Source organism: Hyperolius riggenbachi, chromosome 6 (assembly GCF_040937935.1).
Source record: "Hyperolius riggenbachi isolate aHypRig1 chromosome 6, aHypRig1.pri, whole genome shotgun sequence".
NCBI lineage: Eukaryota > Metazoa > Chordata > Amphibia > Anura > Hyperoliidae > Hyperolius > Hyperolius riggenbachi.
In genome coordinates, this window is record NC_090651.1 from 377146166 (window position 1) to 377164493 (window position 18328).

Below are 18328 nucleotides of genomic sequence, written 5' to 3' on the forward strand. Positions count from 1 at the left end.
GAAAACTCAGGATACAAAGTTAATTGGATATGGGCCATTGCCCCTTCACTGCTGCCAGATGTGCTTCTCACAGTCACACTGACTTATAACCTCTTATCAGGTACAAAGACAATAAGCAATACACAGATGCAGTCAGAGAACGTGGGTTCTATAGCACTAGGATATTGGCATAGTGTATATCTCTCTCGCCTTGCACGATCATCATGGCGTTTGGAAGTTCTCGTTGGGTCTGGGTGGGTTTCCACCGACACTCTGGTTTCCTTCCACATTCCAAAAACACACAGATAAGTTTATTGGCTTCCTCCTAAAATTGGCCCTAGAAGACTACAATAAATACACTACACGATACATACATAGACATATCACTATGGTAAGGATTAGATTGTGAGCCCCTCTGAGGGACAGTTAAAGGACAAGACAATATATACTCTGTACAGCGCTGTGGAAGTTGTCAGTGCTTTATAAACATTCAATAATAATAGCCATTACAACCCCAATTTTTAAGTATAACAAAAAAGCTCTAAGTAGGTTTAGTGCATTTTACACAAATCTTATCTTATCGTTTCAGGATGGCTTCAATCTTTTTATGAATGGTCCTTCTTATTTACCAACCCAGAATATTATTGGTGATGATTAATATTATTTTGAAACAAAGTGAGTGTAATTATGTGTCTGTCTTTTCAGATCTTCTCTATCCTTATGGACCGCTCCTTGATGACATCAGCCCAAAGTCAGATGATGGTGGAACACCGTTAATCCCTCTGTCTGCTTCGCTACCCCTCTTCGGCAGAAACTACTCCTCTCTTTATGTGAGTAGATTTCTTCAAAATGTCCAACCCAGATAAACATGAAGGGATTTGTAGTTTACCATTAAATGCATCATCTTCACATATTCCTACTGTCACGCCAGGAGGTAGGCACAAGTTTCAGCCTCCAAGCTGCACATTATCCACTCCCTGCTGCCTGTCCAGTGTGGACACAAAGTTTATACAGTCTCCACGTCTATTAAGATAGGATGGGAAATGGTTACATTGCCTAAAATTCCCCTACTTATCAGAACAGTTTTTTTGTTCAGTGTTGCTCAATTCTCTCTCACACTCGTTCAGCAGAGTTCCCTTGGCTTCTTCCTTGGCCATCTTCTATTTTCTCTTTTCCTTGTTAAAGGGGCACTATAGCAAAAATTAGGTTACTTGGATAACCCTGGTAGCATGTACCTATTATTAGGAGCATCAGTTACTAAGAGTTTATTTTTTTAATGCAGGCTTGAAAGGTTATAGACAGCATGTGCGGAGATCCTGTCAGTCGCGTGTCAAGCTATGCGGCGTGTACTACCCCCTCTGCTGACTCAAGCTTCTTTATTCATTTATGATCTTCCACAACACTTGCTGAGCAGCCTGCATTTCAATGTCCTGTGCAGATTCAGCAGTGAGGCCTGGAGCACACCAGAGGAGTTTTTCTGAGCGTTTTGAGTTTTTAAATCTGCTGCTAATGTTATCCTATGTGTCTGTGCACACTGGACCAATGAGGTTTTGTAAAAAAAACCCATAGCATTAGGCCCAGTGCACACCAAAACCGCTAGCAGATCCGCAATACGCTAGCGGTTTTGGGAGCTGATTTCAGAGCGATTCTAGGTATGTTTAGAGAGGTTTTCTAAACATACCTAGCGGTTTTGCGTGCGTTTTTGTGTAGCAGATTACACATATTGTTACAGTAAAAGCTGTTACAGAACAGCTACTGTAACAAAAATGCCTGGCAAACCGCTCTGAACTAGCGTTTTTCAAAGCGGTTTGCGTTTTTCCTATACTTTACATTGAGGACGAAACGCTTCCGAAAACCGCAAACGCGCAGCAGGAGGCGCGTTTGCGGCTTGGCAAAAAACGCAAACCGCCGGTGTGCACCATCCCATTGCAATACATTAGACAAGCATTTTTAGAGGCGGATGCGGCCGGCGGATCGCTCCAAAAACCGCTCGGTGTGCACTGGGCCTTACATTGGGAAGAGATTTTAGAGGTTTCAAAAGCTCTTCCCAATGTAATGCTATGGGGTTTTTACAAAACCTCATTGCTCCAGTGTGCACAGACACATAGGATAACATTAGCAGCAGATTTAAAAACTCAAAACGCTCAGAAAAACTCCTCTGGTGTGCACCAGGCCTGAGAGAGGAGAGGAGCACTGTTACAGCACAGCCCGGGTCAGCAGAGAGGGAGGACGGGCACGATCTCTGCATATGCTGTCTATAACCTTTCAAGCTCACATTTTAAAAAAAGATTAGTATCTGATGCTCCTAATAGTGGGTACATGCTACCAGGGTTATCTCAGCAGCCAAATGTGTGCTATAGTGCCCCTTTAACACCTTTCCAACTGCCTAACACCGATAGGCATTGGGAAGGTGGTAGCCCCAGGACCACCCAACCCCAAAAGGCGTGAAATCCTGGGGGTTTTGCAGGATATTGCGCATGCTGGACTGGGGACAGCCGTGTCACTCAGCTGTCCCCTAGAGAGTCTCAGAGAGCGATTGGCTCTCATAGGCTGATGGAGCTGACTGCTGTGATTGGCTGGCAGGGTGAGGGAAGGATCGGAGATGAGAAGATAACAATAAAATAGACATTTTTATAAAAAAAAACACAATTAAATTAATTAAGATAAGAAAAAAAAGCAGCGATCAGAGCCCACCAACAGAAAGCTCTGTTGTTGGTGGGCAGAAAAGAGGGGGTTCATTTGTGGCTTTGCAGTGAGCCAGTAATGCTGCAGAGCCCTAATTTGTAAAAAATGGACTGGTCACTGGGGAGGGGGGAGGGGGGGAGTAAAGCCTGTGGTCCTTAAGTGGTTAAATGCAGCTCCCAATTTGATGTTCAACACAACTTGTTCCAATATGATGGCACCTTAGTCTACCTGTCTACTCCTGATCTGTCTCCTCTCCTCATTTGTTCATTTCCATCCAGAAATCTCCTAACGGATGTCTTGATGGTACCTAAAAGTTAATGTGCATAAAACTAAATTTATCCTTCTTTCATTGTCATCTCTGTTAGCATTTTCGACATAAACCATACTCTCATTCTTTCTACCTGCATGGCCTTACTGCGTGTCGTCATCATTCATTATCTTTTCCTGAGACTTCTGTAACTTCCCTCTTTTATGTCTTTTCCTCACTAGACTTTCATTTCTACCTTCAAGACTGAATGCTCCTGCTAGGGGGAAACAAACTCTCTTTCTCCCTCTCTTCATCTGCTGCTGCCCTCTGTAATTCCCTTCATTGGCCTCAATTCTGGTAGGGTTATCAAACAAATTTCCTTATGTGAGGTAATTTACCTCATGAGGTAATGACATTTAGCAATTCTGGTAGGTTTTAGTCATGTTTTACCTCATGAGGTAAATTATGAGGTAATTCATGAGGTAATTTACAAAACATAGCTATTCTCATGGAAATTAGGGGGCATGTTAGCACATAATTTACCAATCAGTTTAAGACCTGCCTGTACCTGGAGGTAAAGTCAATTTGTATGCATTTTGCAGTTTTTAGTGGAGTTCCTATTCAGGTTGTGTAATAGAAAAGTATCGTGGAAATAAAACTCCAAATATTTGCTGATTTTTTTTTTTTTATTTTTTTTTATATAAGAGATGTCTATAATTATACTTTTCATAGGTTGCTACATAATCTTGCTACATAATCAAATACACCTTCCTCCCTCAAAAAAAAAAAAAAATCTTCCAAACTTATGGAAGACAAATCCAAATCCTAACTTATGGAAGTCCAATAATGGAGGTTGGGACAGCACCCATGTATAGGAGTGCTTATGGAAGACAATTAACCACTTGCCGACCGCGCACTCATACCGCGCGTCGGCAAAGTGGCAGCTGCAGGACCAGCGACGCAGTTCTGCGTCGCCGGCTGCAGGCTAATTAATCAGGAAGCAGCCTCCTGTCATTTCACGGCGGGGGGCTCCGTGAATAGCCTGCGGGCCGCCGATCGCGGCTCGCAGGCTAAATGTAAACACAAGTGGAAATAATCCGCTTTGTTTACATTCGTACAACGCTGCTAACAGTAGCAGCGTTGTACCAGATCAGCGATCCCCGGCCAATCAGCGGCCGGGGATCGCTGTCACATGACAGGCAGGAGCCTGTTAGAGGCTGCACAGGACAGATCCGTTCCTGTGCAGCCTCCGATCTCCGGGGGGAAGCTAGGTAGGAGAGGGAGGGGGGAATGTCGCTGCGGAGGGGGGCTTTGAGGTGCCCCCCCCGCAAACCTCAGGCAGGCAGGAGCGATCAGACCCCCCCCCGCACATCATCCCCATAGGGGGGAAAAAGGGGGGCGATCTGGTCGCTCTGCCTGCTACATGATCTGTGCTGGGGCTGCAGAGCCCACCCAGCACAGATCACAGAATACAGCGCTGGTCCTTAAGGGGGGGTAAAGCGTGGGTCCTCAAGTGGTTAAAGACTACTATGATCTATGTACTGCATGCTTACCACTGAAATACCTCATGTTTTACCTCACTTTATGCATTTACCTCAGGTTTTACTGCATGTTTTACCTCATGTTCAGAAATAGAGAAAAATCTTTCAGAATTGCTATATAAAGAGGTAAATACCTCATGAGGTATTTTACCTACACAAAAAAAATTTACCTCACATAGCTACCAGAATTGAGGCCATTGCCTTCTTGTTTACCTACAAATAATATTAAAACTACTATGCTCTGCATTCCAAGCACTGCCAGCAATAGACTTCCAGGTCAGACTCTTGGCCAAGACACTATCTGCAGTTTAATGTTTTCCTCATGTGACATGAATTGCATCTGGCCAATCCTTAATTCTCAAATTTATATATATTGTATATGTTTTTTTTATAAACATCATATACATATAATCTTTATTTTCATGAAAGAACAGCATGTCCATTGGTTGTAGACTATCACAAGGACATTCAACTTTAGTTTAGATTAGATTTAGCAAATCTGAAGCAAAAATAAACTTACCAGATAATGAATTGTATGTGTAGTGTGGATAACAGGACATTAGTAGCAAAGAAAAAAAAAAGTCTGATATTTTTATTTTCAGTTATATAACTTTATTAATAACCCTGCATCATTCTGTCACCGTTGTATGTCACACTCTGTATTTTAAGAATAACAAAGCAGAACTAATGACCCTTTGAACTTGCAGCAAAACCTTACCTCAAGCTGTCTCTCACTGTTTCTTGGCCACCACTTAACAACCGCCTAACGCCCATAGGCTTTGGCAGGTCTTAAGTGGTTTACCATGGAAACGGCTTTTCTATGTCAGTTCACGGAGGGTGTCTCCGTGCACAGCCGGAGAGCCGCCGATCGCGGCTCGCCGGCAAAATGTAAACACGCGGGGAAGAAATCCCTGCTGTTTACATCATACGGCGCTGCTGCGCAGCAGCGCCGTAAGGCAGATCGGCGATCCCCGGCCTCTGTTTGGCCGGGGATCACCGGCATATGATAGGCTGAAGCCTATCCTACAATGTGCAGGACGGATATCCGTCCTGCGTAGCCCATGGAGGGAGAGGGAGGGACAGGAAGGAAGAGAGCGCCGAAAACGCTGCGGAGGGGGGCTTTGAAGAGCCCCCCCCCCGCAAAGCGCAGCAAGCCGGCGGCGATCAGACTCACCCAGCAGGACATCCCCCTAGTGGGGAAAAAAGGGGGTAAGTCTGATCGCCCTGGCATAATCCTGATCTGTGCTGCGGGCTGGAGAGTCCACGCAGCACAGATCAGGCAAAACACCCCTGGTCCTTAAGTGGTTAAGCTCTTCAGGAAACAAGACTGAGTTTGACCAAGTTGGTTGGATTGCTCAGAGAAGCTCTTTTGTAAAGATAACAACTCAAGTTTTTTAACTCTTCCTGTACTGGACAACAAGATGAGACTCTTTTCTTTGCAACTAATGTTCTATTTATTATCCGTACATACAATTCACTATCTCATAAGTTTTTCGCTTCAGATTTGCTTTAAGAGCCCCTCTCGGTTCAAAATAGCATCATGGTAATGCACTCTGTAAAGCACTGTGTAAGTTGTGAGAACTATGTCAATGTATAATAATAATAATAACGTGCTCATATCCTTTTCTCTTGGACAGGTGAATAATAATGGCTTACTGTCCCTTCAATCTCACATTGGACAGTATACGCCACAACCGCTTCCTGTCTCTTTGGGAAACCCATTTTTGGCTGTGTTTTGGGCAGATATAAACAATCAGGTAGCAGGAGACATATATTATCGTCAGAGTACCGATCCAGATCTTCTGCACCAAGTCTCTTCCGATATCAGAACTCACTTCCACAAAGAGGATTTCACAGCTCAGTGGGCGTTTGTGGCCACGTGGCACAGAGTTGCTTATTATGGATCTAAAACTAATAAGGTAAAATAACTAAATATTATTATTATATTTATTAATGTTATTATTTTATTTATTGTGTTTACAGAGCGCCAACATATTATGCACCGCTGGACAATAAATACAGCCAATGATCATAGGAAAGGAGCATACGATCATGTAGAATACACTTGGGAAGGGACAGGGTACAAGATACATGATCATGTGATTTAGGCTGGTTAGGTAGGTCCAGTAATACAAGTATGAGGCGGTCATAGGAAAGGAGCACACGATCATATAGAATACACTAGGGAAGGGAGAGGGTACAAGATACATGATCATGTGATTTGGGCTGGTTAGGTAGGCTCAGTAATACAAGTACGAGGCACTCATAGGAAAGGAGCCCACGATCATATAGAATACACTAGGGAAGGGAGAGGGTACAAGATACATGATCATGTGATTTGGGCTGGTTAGGTAGGTCCAGTAATACAAGTATGAGGCTGTCATAGGAAAGGAGCACATGCTCATGTAGAATACACTTGGGAAGGGAGAGGGTACAAGATACATGATCATGTATTACTGGACCTACTTAACCAGCCCAAATCACAAGTACGAGGTGGTCATAGGGAAGGAGCACACCATCATGTAGAATACACTTGGGAAGGGAGAGGGTACAAGATACATGATCATGTGATTTGGGCTGGTTAGGTAGGTCCAGTAATACAAGTACGAGGTGGTCATAGGGAAGGAGCACACCATCATGTAGAATACACTTGGGAAGGGAGAGGGTACAAGATACATGATCATGTGATTTGGGCTGGTTAGGTAGGCCCAGTAATACAAGTACGAGGCAGTCATAGGAAAGGAGCACACGATCATGTAGAATATACTTGGGAAGGGATAGGGTACAAGATACATGATCATGTAATTTGGGCTGGTTAGGTAGGTCCAGTAATACAAGTACGAGGCAGTCATAGGAAAGGAGCACACGATCATGTAGAATACACTAAGGAAGGAAGAGGGTACAAGATACATGATCATGTGATTTGGGCTGGTTAGGTAGGCCCAGTAATACAAGTATGAGGCAGTCATAGGAAAGGAGCACACGATCATGTAGACTACACTAAGGAAGGGAGGACCCTGCCAGAGACTTACAATCTTACAAGTCTTCTACAAGTACTGCACTGAATTTAAATAATATCAGTGAAATGCTTGCAACAGCAAAACATTCAAATCTGACACCAGCGTAGTATATTCAGCAGTCATAAATTACTGGTGTCAGACGTCTGGTAGTTTTAAACAGTTAACCCGTGAGGTACTGGAAAAACCTTAATCGAGCTAAAAAAATAAACTTAAAGAGAACCTGAACTGAAAATAAAAAGTCAAAATAACCATACACAGGTCATACTTACCTCCCGTGTAATCTACTCCTCAATCTCTCTCTCCTCTTCTGTGTCCCATTTGTCCACTGTTATCAATGGATTTCTTCGTCCTCCATTTTAAAAATGGCCATTACCCCCTAACAGCTTCCTGGTCAGCACACTGTTAAACTGTAATATCACCCACTTGAGCCATAGGGAAACATGGGCATTACCTTGCACATTCAGTTGTAACTGACAGCTGCTGATATATAACTGACAGCAACTGGTATATTTCAGTTCTGACAAAATCTTGTCAGAACTGGAAGGGATCTTTGTTAGAAGAAAATGGTGAGCTTCTGAGAGGAACTGACGGTGAGGTTAGTATGTAATATTCATTTGCAGCTACGTCATGTGTTTATTTTAAATAATTTTCCTCGCTTCAGGTTCCTTTCAAAGGCCCATTTCCACTGCAGCCGCACGCATCTGCGAGACGCGTGGCAACACTTCCGGATCTGCGGTTACGCTGACGAATCCCATGAGCCGTGCCATGCACTGCTATGGGATTCACAAAGATTCCGATGGAAAAGCCGGCCGAATCGCTGGCGCAAGCGATTCGGCCGGCGGCTCCATTACTCCCTGGCAGAGTTTCCCCGCGCGATTTGCCTGCGGGGAAACTCTGCAGGTACGGCCCAGTTTCCACGGGGCGTCAAGGTAACCTAAAGCGTACCAAAAAAAAGTCAGTTTTACCTACCTGGGGCTTCTACTGGCCCCCTGCGGACATCCTGTGCCTGCGCCGGTCCTCCACAATCCTCCAGTACCCTGCGGCAGCTCAGTTTTGATTCTACCGACTGAGCCTGTCAGTAGCCACTGCGCCTGCGTGGTCATGGTCGCGCGCATCCACGTTCACACTCTCATTGCCAGGAGAATCCTGCGCAGGCACAGTACGAGAAAATATCTACTGCGCCTGCACAGGACACTCCCGGCAACGGGAGTGCGAACGAGGAATGCAGTGACCAGTAGCAGGCACAGTCAGCGGAATCAGAACTGAGCCGCAGCGTGGGACAAGACGTTCGTTGCATACCGGCATAGGAACAGGACATCTGCAGGGGGCCGGTAAAAGCCCCAAGTAAGTAAAACTGGCCTTTTTTTAACTACACTTTAGGTTCCCTTTAAAGCACACCTGAACAGAGAGAGACATGGAGGCTGACAATGCATATTACCTGGCTGGAAGAAGACTAAGCTGAAGAGCTAGCGTGTTATTACATTCATTATCTTTATATTGCCAAATATGAATGGAAAACTGATCTTGCTACAAAGCAGACTTTTATTCTTCTTCTTATTATTAATAAAAACAATACATTTCTAAAAAAGGTAAGCTTTTTTCATGAAATGGGTGTTTTTTTCCCTATACCTTAGCCATACTATCAATACACAATTGTATTTAAGCTTACCGGTATATATTATTGTGTTTTCACAGGTAAACACATTTCAAGCTGTTGTGAGTACGGATGGCAACCAGACCTTCCTCCTCTATAACTATGCAGATCTTCAGTGGCCAAGCAGGCAAGGAAATGGTTCAAGATATGATGGACCTGTAGGACTGGTGAGGCAACATTAATGATCTACACATAGGCCTCAATTCATAAAGCACTACTGCATTTGGTAATGCAGAAAACAGCTGACTTCACCGAGCACTTCGGAAAGTGTCAATTCATAAAGGCTGTTACCACATGAAAAACTGAAATTACCGAGCAGTGAGGTACATTACTGACTTGTGCGGTAATTACTTCAACACATGTGAGTAAATGCTAGCAAATGTCAATTAATAAATAAAATAAAGTGTATGTAGTGACAGGTGCCCCCCAGCTCATGTAGTGACAAGGACCCCCCAGTGTATGTAGTGACAGGAGCCCCCCAGTTTAGGTAGAGACAGGAGTCCCCCAGTTTAGGTAGTGACAGGTGCCCCCCCAGGTTAGGTAATGACAGGGACCTCCAGTTTAGGTAGTGACAGGTGTCCCCCAGTTTAGGTAGTGACAGGGACCCCCAGTTTAGGTAGTGACAGGCACCCCCCGGGTTAGGTAGTGACAGAGACCCACAGTTTAGGTAGTGACAGGCACCCCCCAGGTTAGGTAGTGACAGAGACCCCAGTTTAGGTAGTGACAGGCACCCCCCAGGTTAGGTAGTGACAGGAGCCCCCCAGTTTAGGTAGAGACAGGAGCCCCCCAGTTTGGGTAGTGACAGGCGCCCTCCCAGGTTAGGTAGTGACAGGGATCTCCAGTTTAGGTAGTGACAGGCGCCCCCCAGGTTAGGTAGTGACAGAGACCCCCAGTTTAGGTAGTGACAGGCGCCCCCCAGGTTTGGTAGTGACAGGCGCCCCCAGGTTAGGTAGTGACAGAGACCCCCAGTTTAGGTAGTGAGAGGCACCCCCCAGGTTAGGTAGTGACAGGGACCCCCAGTTTACATAGTGACAGGCGCGCCCCAGGTTAGGTAGTGACAGGTGCCCCTCACTCACCATTAAGCCCAGCGTCAAACCTCAGTGTCAGCCGGAGACCAGTTAGAGCGGGCACACGGTACTTGTGAACACAACGCTGTATATGCGGAAGTGATGTCACTTCCGCATATCAGTGCGGTGTCCTAGGTCCTACCGCCCACACTAGTGGTCGCCGGCAGGGATGCTCGGATACCCCTTTTTATTATTCGAGTTAGGTCGAATTTGAATAGTAAATTATTCGAGTTAGGTTGAATATTCGAGTCGCATATTTTTTACTATTCGATTCGACCTCGGTATTCGAGCTCACTATTCGAGTCGGTATTCGAGCTCATTATTTGAGCTAACTATTCGAATTGGCCTTAAATAGCTTCCAACACTTGTTTTGGGGGTGAATGATGCAAGAAACATCCTTTTTTCCAAGTAACAACAGCAAGTGATTATGTGGGGATGTTCCTTTAAAAAAAAAAAAAAAAAAAAGGTGGAAAGAGAAGGTGTGTCCAAAATTCTGTTCAGTACTGTATATATACTTCTTCTTCTTCTTTATCTTCTATATCTTCTTCTTCTTCTTCTTCTTCTTCTTCTTCTTCTTATTCTATATCTTCTTCTTCTTCTTCTTCTTCTTCTTTTTCTATATCTTCTTCTTCTTCTTCTTCTTCTTCTTCTTCTTCACTGCTTTCTCTTCTATATCTTTTTTCTTTTTTTAAAGAAATGCAGCTATTTTTGAGCGTAATAAATAGCTGGTGGCGCATGGTGGAAGCGCCATTGTATGTGCTCCCTGGCAGTGGAAACACACAGACAGCAGGAGGTAAATTCAGCAGCAGGAGGAGGAGGAGGATGAGTGTGTGGCAGCAGGCAGTCAATGAGGCAGGCAGCGTGACATAATAGCCCTGGTACCTAGCAGTGATACCAGGGCTGTAAATAAACACAACAGGAGGTCCCAGACAGCGGTCGTGAAGCCCACATCATGTCCAATACACAACTGGGACAACACAGTTTTCAACCCGGACACCTCTAAAAATAATATCACAAAGTATTAAAAAGTATATATATATATTTTTTAAAGAAATGCAGCTATTTTTGAGCGTAATCAATAGCTGGTGGCGCATGGTGGAAGCGCCATTGTATGTGCTCCCTGGCAGTGGAAACACACAGACAGCAGGAGGTAAATTCAGCAGCAGGAGGAGGAGGAGTGTGTGGCAGCAGGCAGTCAATGAGGCAGGCAGCGAGACATAATAGGCTGTGGTACCTAGCGGTGGTACCAGGCTGTAAATACACAGCATGAGGTTCCAGACAGCGGTCGTGAAGCCCACATCGTGTCCAATACACAACTGGGACAACACAGTTTTCAACCCGGACACCTCTAAAAATAATATCACAAAGTATTAAAAAGTATATATATTTTTTTTAAAGAAATGCAGCTATTTTTGAGCGTAATCAATAGCTGGTGGCGCATGGTGGAAGCGCCATTGTATGTGCTCCCTGGCAGTGGAAACACACAGACAGCAGGAGGTAAATTCAGCAGCAGGAGGAGGAGGAGGATGAGTGTGTGGCAGCAGGCAGTCAATGAGGCAGGCAGCGTGACATAATAGCCCTGGTACCTAGCAGTGATACCAGGGCTGTAAATAAACACAACAGGAGGTCCCAGACAGCGGTCGTGAAGCCCACATCATGTCCAATACACAACTGGGACAACACAGTTTTCAACCCGGACACCTCTAAAAATAATTTCACAAAGTATTAAAAAGTATATTTTTTTTTTTAAAGAAATGCAGCTATTTTTGAGCGTAATCAATAGCTGGTGGCGCATGGTGGAAGCGCCATTGTATGTGCTCCCTGGCAGTGGAAACACACAGACAGCAGGAGGTAAATTCAGCAGCAGGAGGAGGAGGAGGAGGAGTGTGTGGCAGCAGGCAGTCAATGAGGCAGGCAGCGAGACATAATAGGCTGTGGTACCTAGCGGTGGTACCAGGCCGTAAATACACAGCATGAGGTTCCAGACAACGGTCGTGAAGCCCACATCGTGTCCAATACACAACTGGGACAACACAGTTTTCAACCCGGACACCTCTAAAAATAATATCACAAAGTATTAAAAAGTATATATATTTTTTTTTTAAAGAAATGCAGCTATTTTTGAGCGTAATCAATAGCTGGTGGCGCATGGTGGAAGCGCCATTGTATGTGCTCCCTGGCAGTGGAAACACACAGACAGCAGGAGGTAAATTCAGCAGCAAGAGGAGGAGGATGAGTGTGTGGCAGCAGGCAGTCAATGAGGCAGGCAGCGTGACATAATAGCCCTGGTACCTAGCAGTGATACCAGGGCTGTAAATAAACACAACAGGAGGTCCCAGGCAGCGGCCGTGCAGCCCACATCGTGTCGAATACACAACTGGGACCACACAGTTTTCAACCCGGGCACCTCAGAAAAATTAAACCTTTTTTGTTAATGTTTTTTTTTTTTTTTTTTTTACAGCAAATTACACAGATATAGCTATTGTTGGACGTAATAGCTGGTGGCAGAGTGGCAGCAGAAGGTAAATCTGTGTACCCTGGCAGTGGGAAACACAGACAGACAGCAGCAGCAGGAGGAATGGAGGAGTAGTGTGAGTGTGGCAGCAGGCAGGCAGCGTGACATAATAGCCCTGGTACCTAGCGGTGATACCAGGGCTGTAAATGAACACAACAGGAGGTCCCAGATAGCGGCCGTGCAGCCCACATCGTGTCCAATACACAACTGGGACAACACAGTTTTCAACCCGGGCACCTCAGAAAAATTAAACCTTTTTTTTTTAATGTTTTTTTTTTTTTTACAGCAAATTACACAGATATAGCTATTCTTGGACGTAATAGCTGGTGGCAGAGTGGCAGCAGAAGGTAAATCTGTGTACCCTGGCAGTGGGAAACACAGACAGACAGCAGCAGCAGGAAGAATGGAGGAGTAGTGTGAGTGTGGCAGCAGGCAGGCAGCGTGACATAATAGCCCTGGTACCTAGCGGTGATACCAGGGCTGTAAATGAACACAACAGGAGGTCCCAGATAGCGGCCGTGCAGCCCACATCGTGTCCAATACACAACTGGGACAACACAGTTTTCAACCCGGGCACCTCAGAAAAATTAAACCTTTTTTTTTTATGTTTTTTTTTTTTACAGCAAATTACACAGATATAGCTATTGTTGGACGTAATAGCTGGTGGCAGAGTGGCAGCAGAAGGTAAATCTGTGTACCCTGGCAGTGGGAAACACAGACAGACAGCAGCAGCAGGAGGAATGGAGGAGTAGTGTGAGTGTGGCAGCAGGCAGGCAGCGTGACATAATAGCCCTGGTACCTAGCAGTGATACCAGGGCTGTAAATAAACACAACAGGAGGTCCCAGACAGCGGTCGTGCAGCCCACATCGTGTCCAATACACAACTGGGACAACACAGTTTTCAACCTGGGCACCTCAGAAAAATTAAACCTTTTTTTTAATGTTTTTTTTTTTTTTTACAGCAAATTACACAGATATAGCTATTGTTGGACGTAATAGCTGGTGGCAGAGTGGCAGCAGAAGGTAAATCTGTGTACCCTGGCAGTGAGAAACACAGACAGACAGCAGAAGGGCAGTACACAGCAGCCCACTGTAGGTGTAAAATGTGTGGCTACAGGCGACGTAATAGTCAAACTGAACCAGGCTGGCTTAGTGAGCAGGAGCCAGGAGGTGGTAAAGGGTGGTAAGGCATATTAACGATGGTTCCAGCAGCCAGTTCATGTCCCCCTCTCGCCGACAACAGGGGCCAGGAACTCGCCTTCCACCCACGCCTGGTTCATCTTGAGAAACGTCAGTCTGTCCACAGACTTGTGAGACAGACGTGAGCGTTTCTTGGTGACCACGCAACCAGCTGCACTGAAGCAGCACTCGGACAGCACGCTGGAAGGGGGACAGGACAGCACTTCCAGGGCGTACTGCGCCAGCTCGCTCCAGATCTCCAGGCGCTTGACCCAATACTCCATGGCATCAACAGGGGCATCGCTGTCAAGCCCGCTGTAGGACCCCATGTAGTCAGCCACCATGCGGTTCAGGCGCTGGCTGTGACCGGAGGAGGATGCTGCTGCATGCACCTCCTCTCTAGTCACTGCTGGAGCCTCTACAGTCCTATAGAGCTCTTTGCTGAGAGACAGCAGGTCTGTGGTGCACTTGCTGCTGGATGCAGGCACCTGCTGCTGCCTCTGTGCTGGCTGGACAGTGGGGGTGGAAGGCTGGGGGAAGGCTTCCTCCAAGCGCTCAACAAGGGCCTGCTGCAAGCTCCTTATTTGTTGCGCTAGGTCTCCTCCTGCAGGAGGCAGGAACTGGCTCAACTTCCCCTTGAGGCGCGGGTCCAACATCATGCTGATCAAGATGTCCTCCCTCTGCTTCATCTGGATCACCCTGGGGTCCCTGCGCAGGCACGTCAGCATGTGGGCTGCCATTGGGAAGAGGCGGGCCACGTGTGCTGGCACATCGATGGCAGTGCTGTCCCCATCCTCCTCCTCTGCCGCCTCCTCCTCTCTCCACCCCCGCACCAACTCAGCTGCACTGTGCTGATCCCCCTCATCAGCAGCAAGGTCAGGGACCTCCACCAAGTCCTCCTCCTCCTCCCCCTCAGAGGTGGACTGTGCAGCTGCATGCCGCTCCAGCTGGGCCAAGGCTGCCGCTCCCTGTTCCAGCAAAGCATCGAGGGCCCTGTTCAGCAGACAAACCAGGGGCACCCACTCGCACACCATAGCATGGTCCCTGCTCACCATGTTGGTGGCCTGCAGAAAGGGAGCCAGCACTAAGCACACCTGCTGCATGTGCCCCCAGTCGTCATCGGGGACGATGGACGGGATGTTGCTGGTCTTGTCCCTTTTCTGAGCGGCGGACACAGTGGCCAGGGCAAGGTACTGGTTGACAGCGTGCTTCTGTTCAACCAGATGCTCCAACATCGCCAGGGTGGAGTTCCAGCGAGTTGGAACGTCAAGGATCAGCCGATGGCGTGGCAGCTCCAGCTCCTTTTGCACGTCTTCCAGGCTCGCAGAGGCTGCAGGCAAGCGCTGGAAGTGACGCACAACATTCCTTGCCGTTTCCAGCAGTTCGCCCATCCCCTGGTAGGTGCGCAAGAATTTCTGCACCACCAGGTTCAGCACGTGGGCAAGACAGGGGATGTGGGTCAGGTTTCCCCTGTCGATTGCGGCAACCAGATTGGCCCCATTGTCGGCCACCACCTCTCCGACTCTGAGGCCTCTGGGGGTCAGCCAAATCCTCTCCTGCTCCTGGAGTTTGGCCAACACATGGGTTGCCGTCAGTTTGGTCTTCCCAAGGCTGACCAACTGCAGCAGCGCTTGGCAGTGGCGTGGCTTCACGCTGCTGCTGAGGCGGGGGGTTTGGCCAGGTGTGCCGGAGGATGGCAGAGGATCGGAGGAACCTGCTGCAGTTCCCCTGACCCTGCGGGGTGGCACCACCCACTGTGTTGCTGCTGCTGCTGTGCCCGCTGCTGCTCTCCCATCCTCACCCCCTTCCACCAAGCTGACCCAGTGGACAGTGAAGGACAGGTAGCGGCCTGTCCCGAAGCGGCTGCTCCAGGAGTCCATGGTGACGTGGACGCTTTCACCAACCGCGTGCTCCAGCCCTCGCTCCACATTGGCCATCACAAAGCGGTGCAGTGCAGGCATGACCTGGCGGGCGAAGAAGTGTCTGCTGGGGAGCTGCCAGTCTGGGGCTGCACAAGCAAGCAGCGCACGCATGTCGCTCCCCTCCTGCATGAGCGTGTACGGCAGGAGTTGGGAGCACATGGCCCGTGCCAGCAAGCCGTTCAGCTGCCGCATGCGACGGCTGCTGGGAGGCAGAGCCCTAACCACCCCCTGGAAGGACTCGCTCAAAAGGCTCTGGCGTCGCCTTTTGCTAGCACGGGAATCAGCGGAGACAGCAGAGGAGGCCACTGAGGACTGGCTGCCAGAACAGGCCTCAGTGTTGGCGGCAGGAGTTGCAGAGGGGGGAGGAGCAGTGCGTTTCCGCACTCCTGCTGGTGGTGCTGGAGGAGCAGGAGGGCGGGTGGCTGCTGTTGCTGCTGCTGCTGCTGAAGGCTGTGCAGTGCTGGGTGTGCTGCCACTGCCAGCACCAGATGCCTTCAGCCTCTTGAACTCCTCATGCTGGTGGTAATGTTTAGCAGCAAGATGGTTTATAAGAGAGCTGGTGCTGAACTTTAAGGGGTCTGCACCTCTGCTCAACTTCCGCTGACAGTGGTTGCAAGTGGCGTACTTGCTGTGAACTGTGGGCATGTTGAAAAATTGCCAGATTGGTGACATGAAAGCATCCCTACGGACTGGAGCCGCTGCTGCCTGTCTCCCTGTGGTGGTTGGGGGGGGGGGGCTTGGGTGCGGCTGGTGGTGGTACTGGCAGATGCTGCTGCTGCTGCTGCTGAGCCTGAGACACCAGCAGGCTGTGGGACCTGCCTACTGCTGCCAATGCTTGCAATGATGCGCCTCCTTGCAAGGCCCACAAGCGCATCCTCCTCCTCCTCCTCAGAGCTGCTGATGATGACATCCCCAGGTGCTGGTGGTGGCACCCAGTCTTTGTCCGTCACCCTGTCATCATCATCATCATCCTTCCCCTCCTGAAACATGTCCTGCTGGGATGATGACCCCCCAAACTCCTCTCCTGATGCATGGATGGGCTGCTTGACTGTCGCCACAGTCTTGCTGTCCAATCCCTCCTCCCCCAAAGTGCCCATCAGCATCTCCTCCTCAAAATCGCCAACAACAGCAGACAATACCCTGATGGTGCCTGGGGTCAAAAGACTGCTGAATGACAGGTCGCCAACTTGTGACGGTGAACTGGCCTCCTCCCCAGGCCCTGCTGGGCAGCTGCTGCGAACAGGGGTGGTGGTGGTGGTGAGGGTGGAGGCCTCGGATGCAGAGCTGATGGCGGGCTGCTCATCCTCCGTCATCAGTTGCACCACAGTGGCTGCATCCTTTTCCTCAATGGGACGTTTCCGACCCGGCTGGAGGAAAATAGGAGCAGGTACTACACGCTGCTGCTGCTGTGTCTCTGCAGCGTGAGTTGCAGATGCTCCTGCTGGGCGCCCAAGGCGTCCACGGCCAGTGGCTATAGGCGGAATGTTAGCCACTGACGCAGCTGCTGCTGCTGCGGAACTGTGCATGGTGGCGCGGCTTGCCACAATGCTGCTCCCTCTCCTCCTGATTCCCTTGCTGCCCTTCCCCTTTCCCAAACAGCGCTGGCTGCCACTTCCAGAAATCTTAGATGTTTTGGGTGTAAACAAAAACGTTTTTTAAAAGGGCGGGTGAAAAAGTGGGGTACTTTAATGGAGTGGGTTGGTGGTTGAGGTGACACTAATCACTAAGTGATTAGATCGCTAAGTGATTACTAGTACAGTACAAATACAAAATACAATAATCACTCAGTAATCAGTAAGTGTGAACAGTGAACAGTGAGTGTGTCCCCTAGTACACTAGTACAACTAGAAAATACAATAATCAGTAGTAATCAGATTCAGTAGAAGGAAATAGAGTGTGTACTGTACACTACAGACAGTGCACGCACACACACACGCAGGAGCTATGAACAGTGAACAGTGAGTGTCCCTAGTACAGTAAGTACAACTAGAAAATACTATAATCAGTAGTAATCAGATTCAGTAGAAGGAAATAGAGTGTGTGTACACTCCAGACAGTGCACGCACACACACACGCAGGAGCTATGAACAGTGACAGTGAGTGTCCCTAGTACAGTATAACTACAAAATACAATAATCACTCAGTAGTAAAGGACAAGACAGGGTAGAATACACAGCAGAAACACTGGTATAGATGAGAAATAAACTAACAGAGGACAGGAGGACAGCTGCCCACACAGGCAAGGCCCTGAGGCCTAAAGCTGTATAAGCTTGCCTGCAACAGCAGCTGTCTCTATGTAACACACAAGCTACTAACTAAAATACAATCTCTATCTAGCTAACAACAATATAGGTGTGTATAGGAGGTGTATGTGAGCAAAAACGCTAGCTGATTGACCACAATAGAGCACTTGCTAAGCCAAAGCAAAAAGGAGCAGATCTCTCTTTGTACAAGTCTCAAGCAAGGACGGAAAAACCGAACATGGCGGCCACTATTTATAGGGTAGGGGCTGGCCAGGG

General features: G+C 47.8%; 1 protein-coding gene across 1 annotated transcript in view; it reads left to right on the forward strand.

Moving 5' to 3' along the window:
* The window catches only part of LOC137522293 (uncharacterized), a 45192-nt gene that overhangs the window by 13782 nt on the left and 13082 nt on the right, over positions 1-18328 (forward strand). Inside the window, exons 8-10 of the mRNA XM_068242323.1 lie at positions 685-809; positions 6090-6371; positions 9168-9293. Coding sequence (XP_068098424.1) covers positions 685-809; positions 6090-6371; positions 9168-9293 — 533 coding nt within the window. The remainder of the gene's footprint in view (positions 1-684; positions 810-6089; positions 6372-9167; positions 9294-18328) is intronic.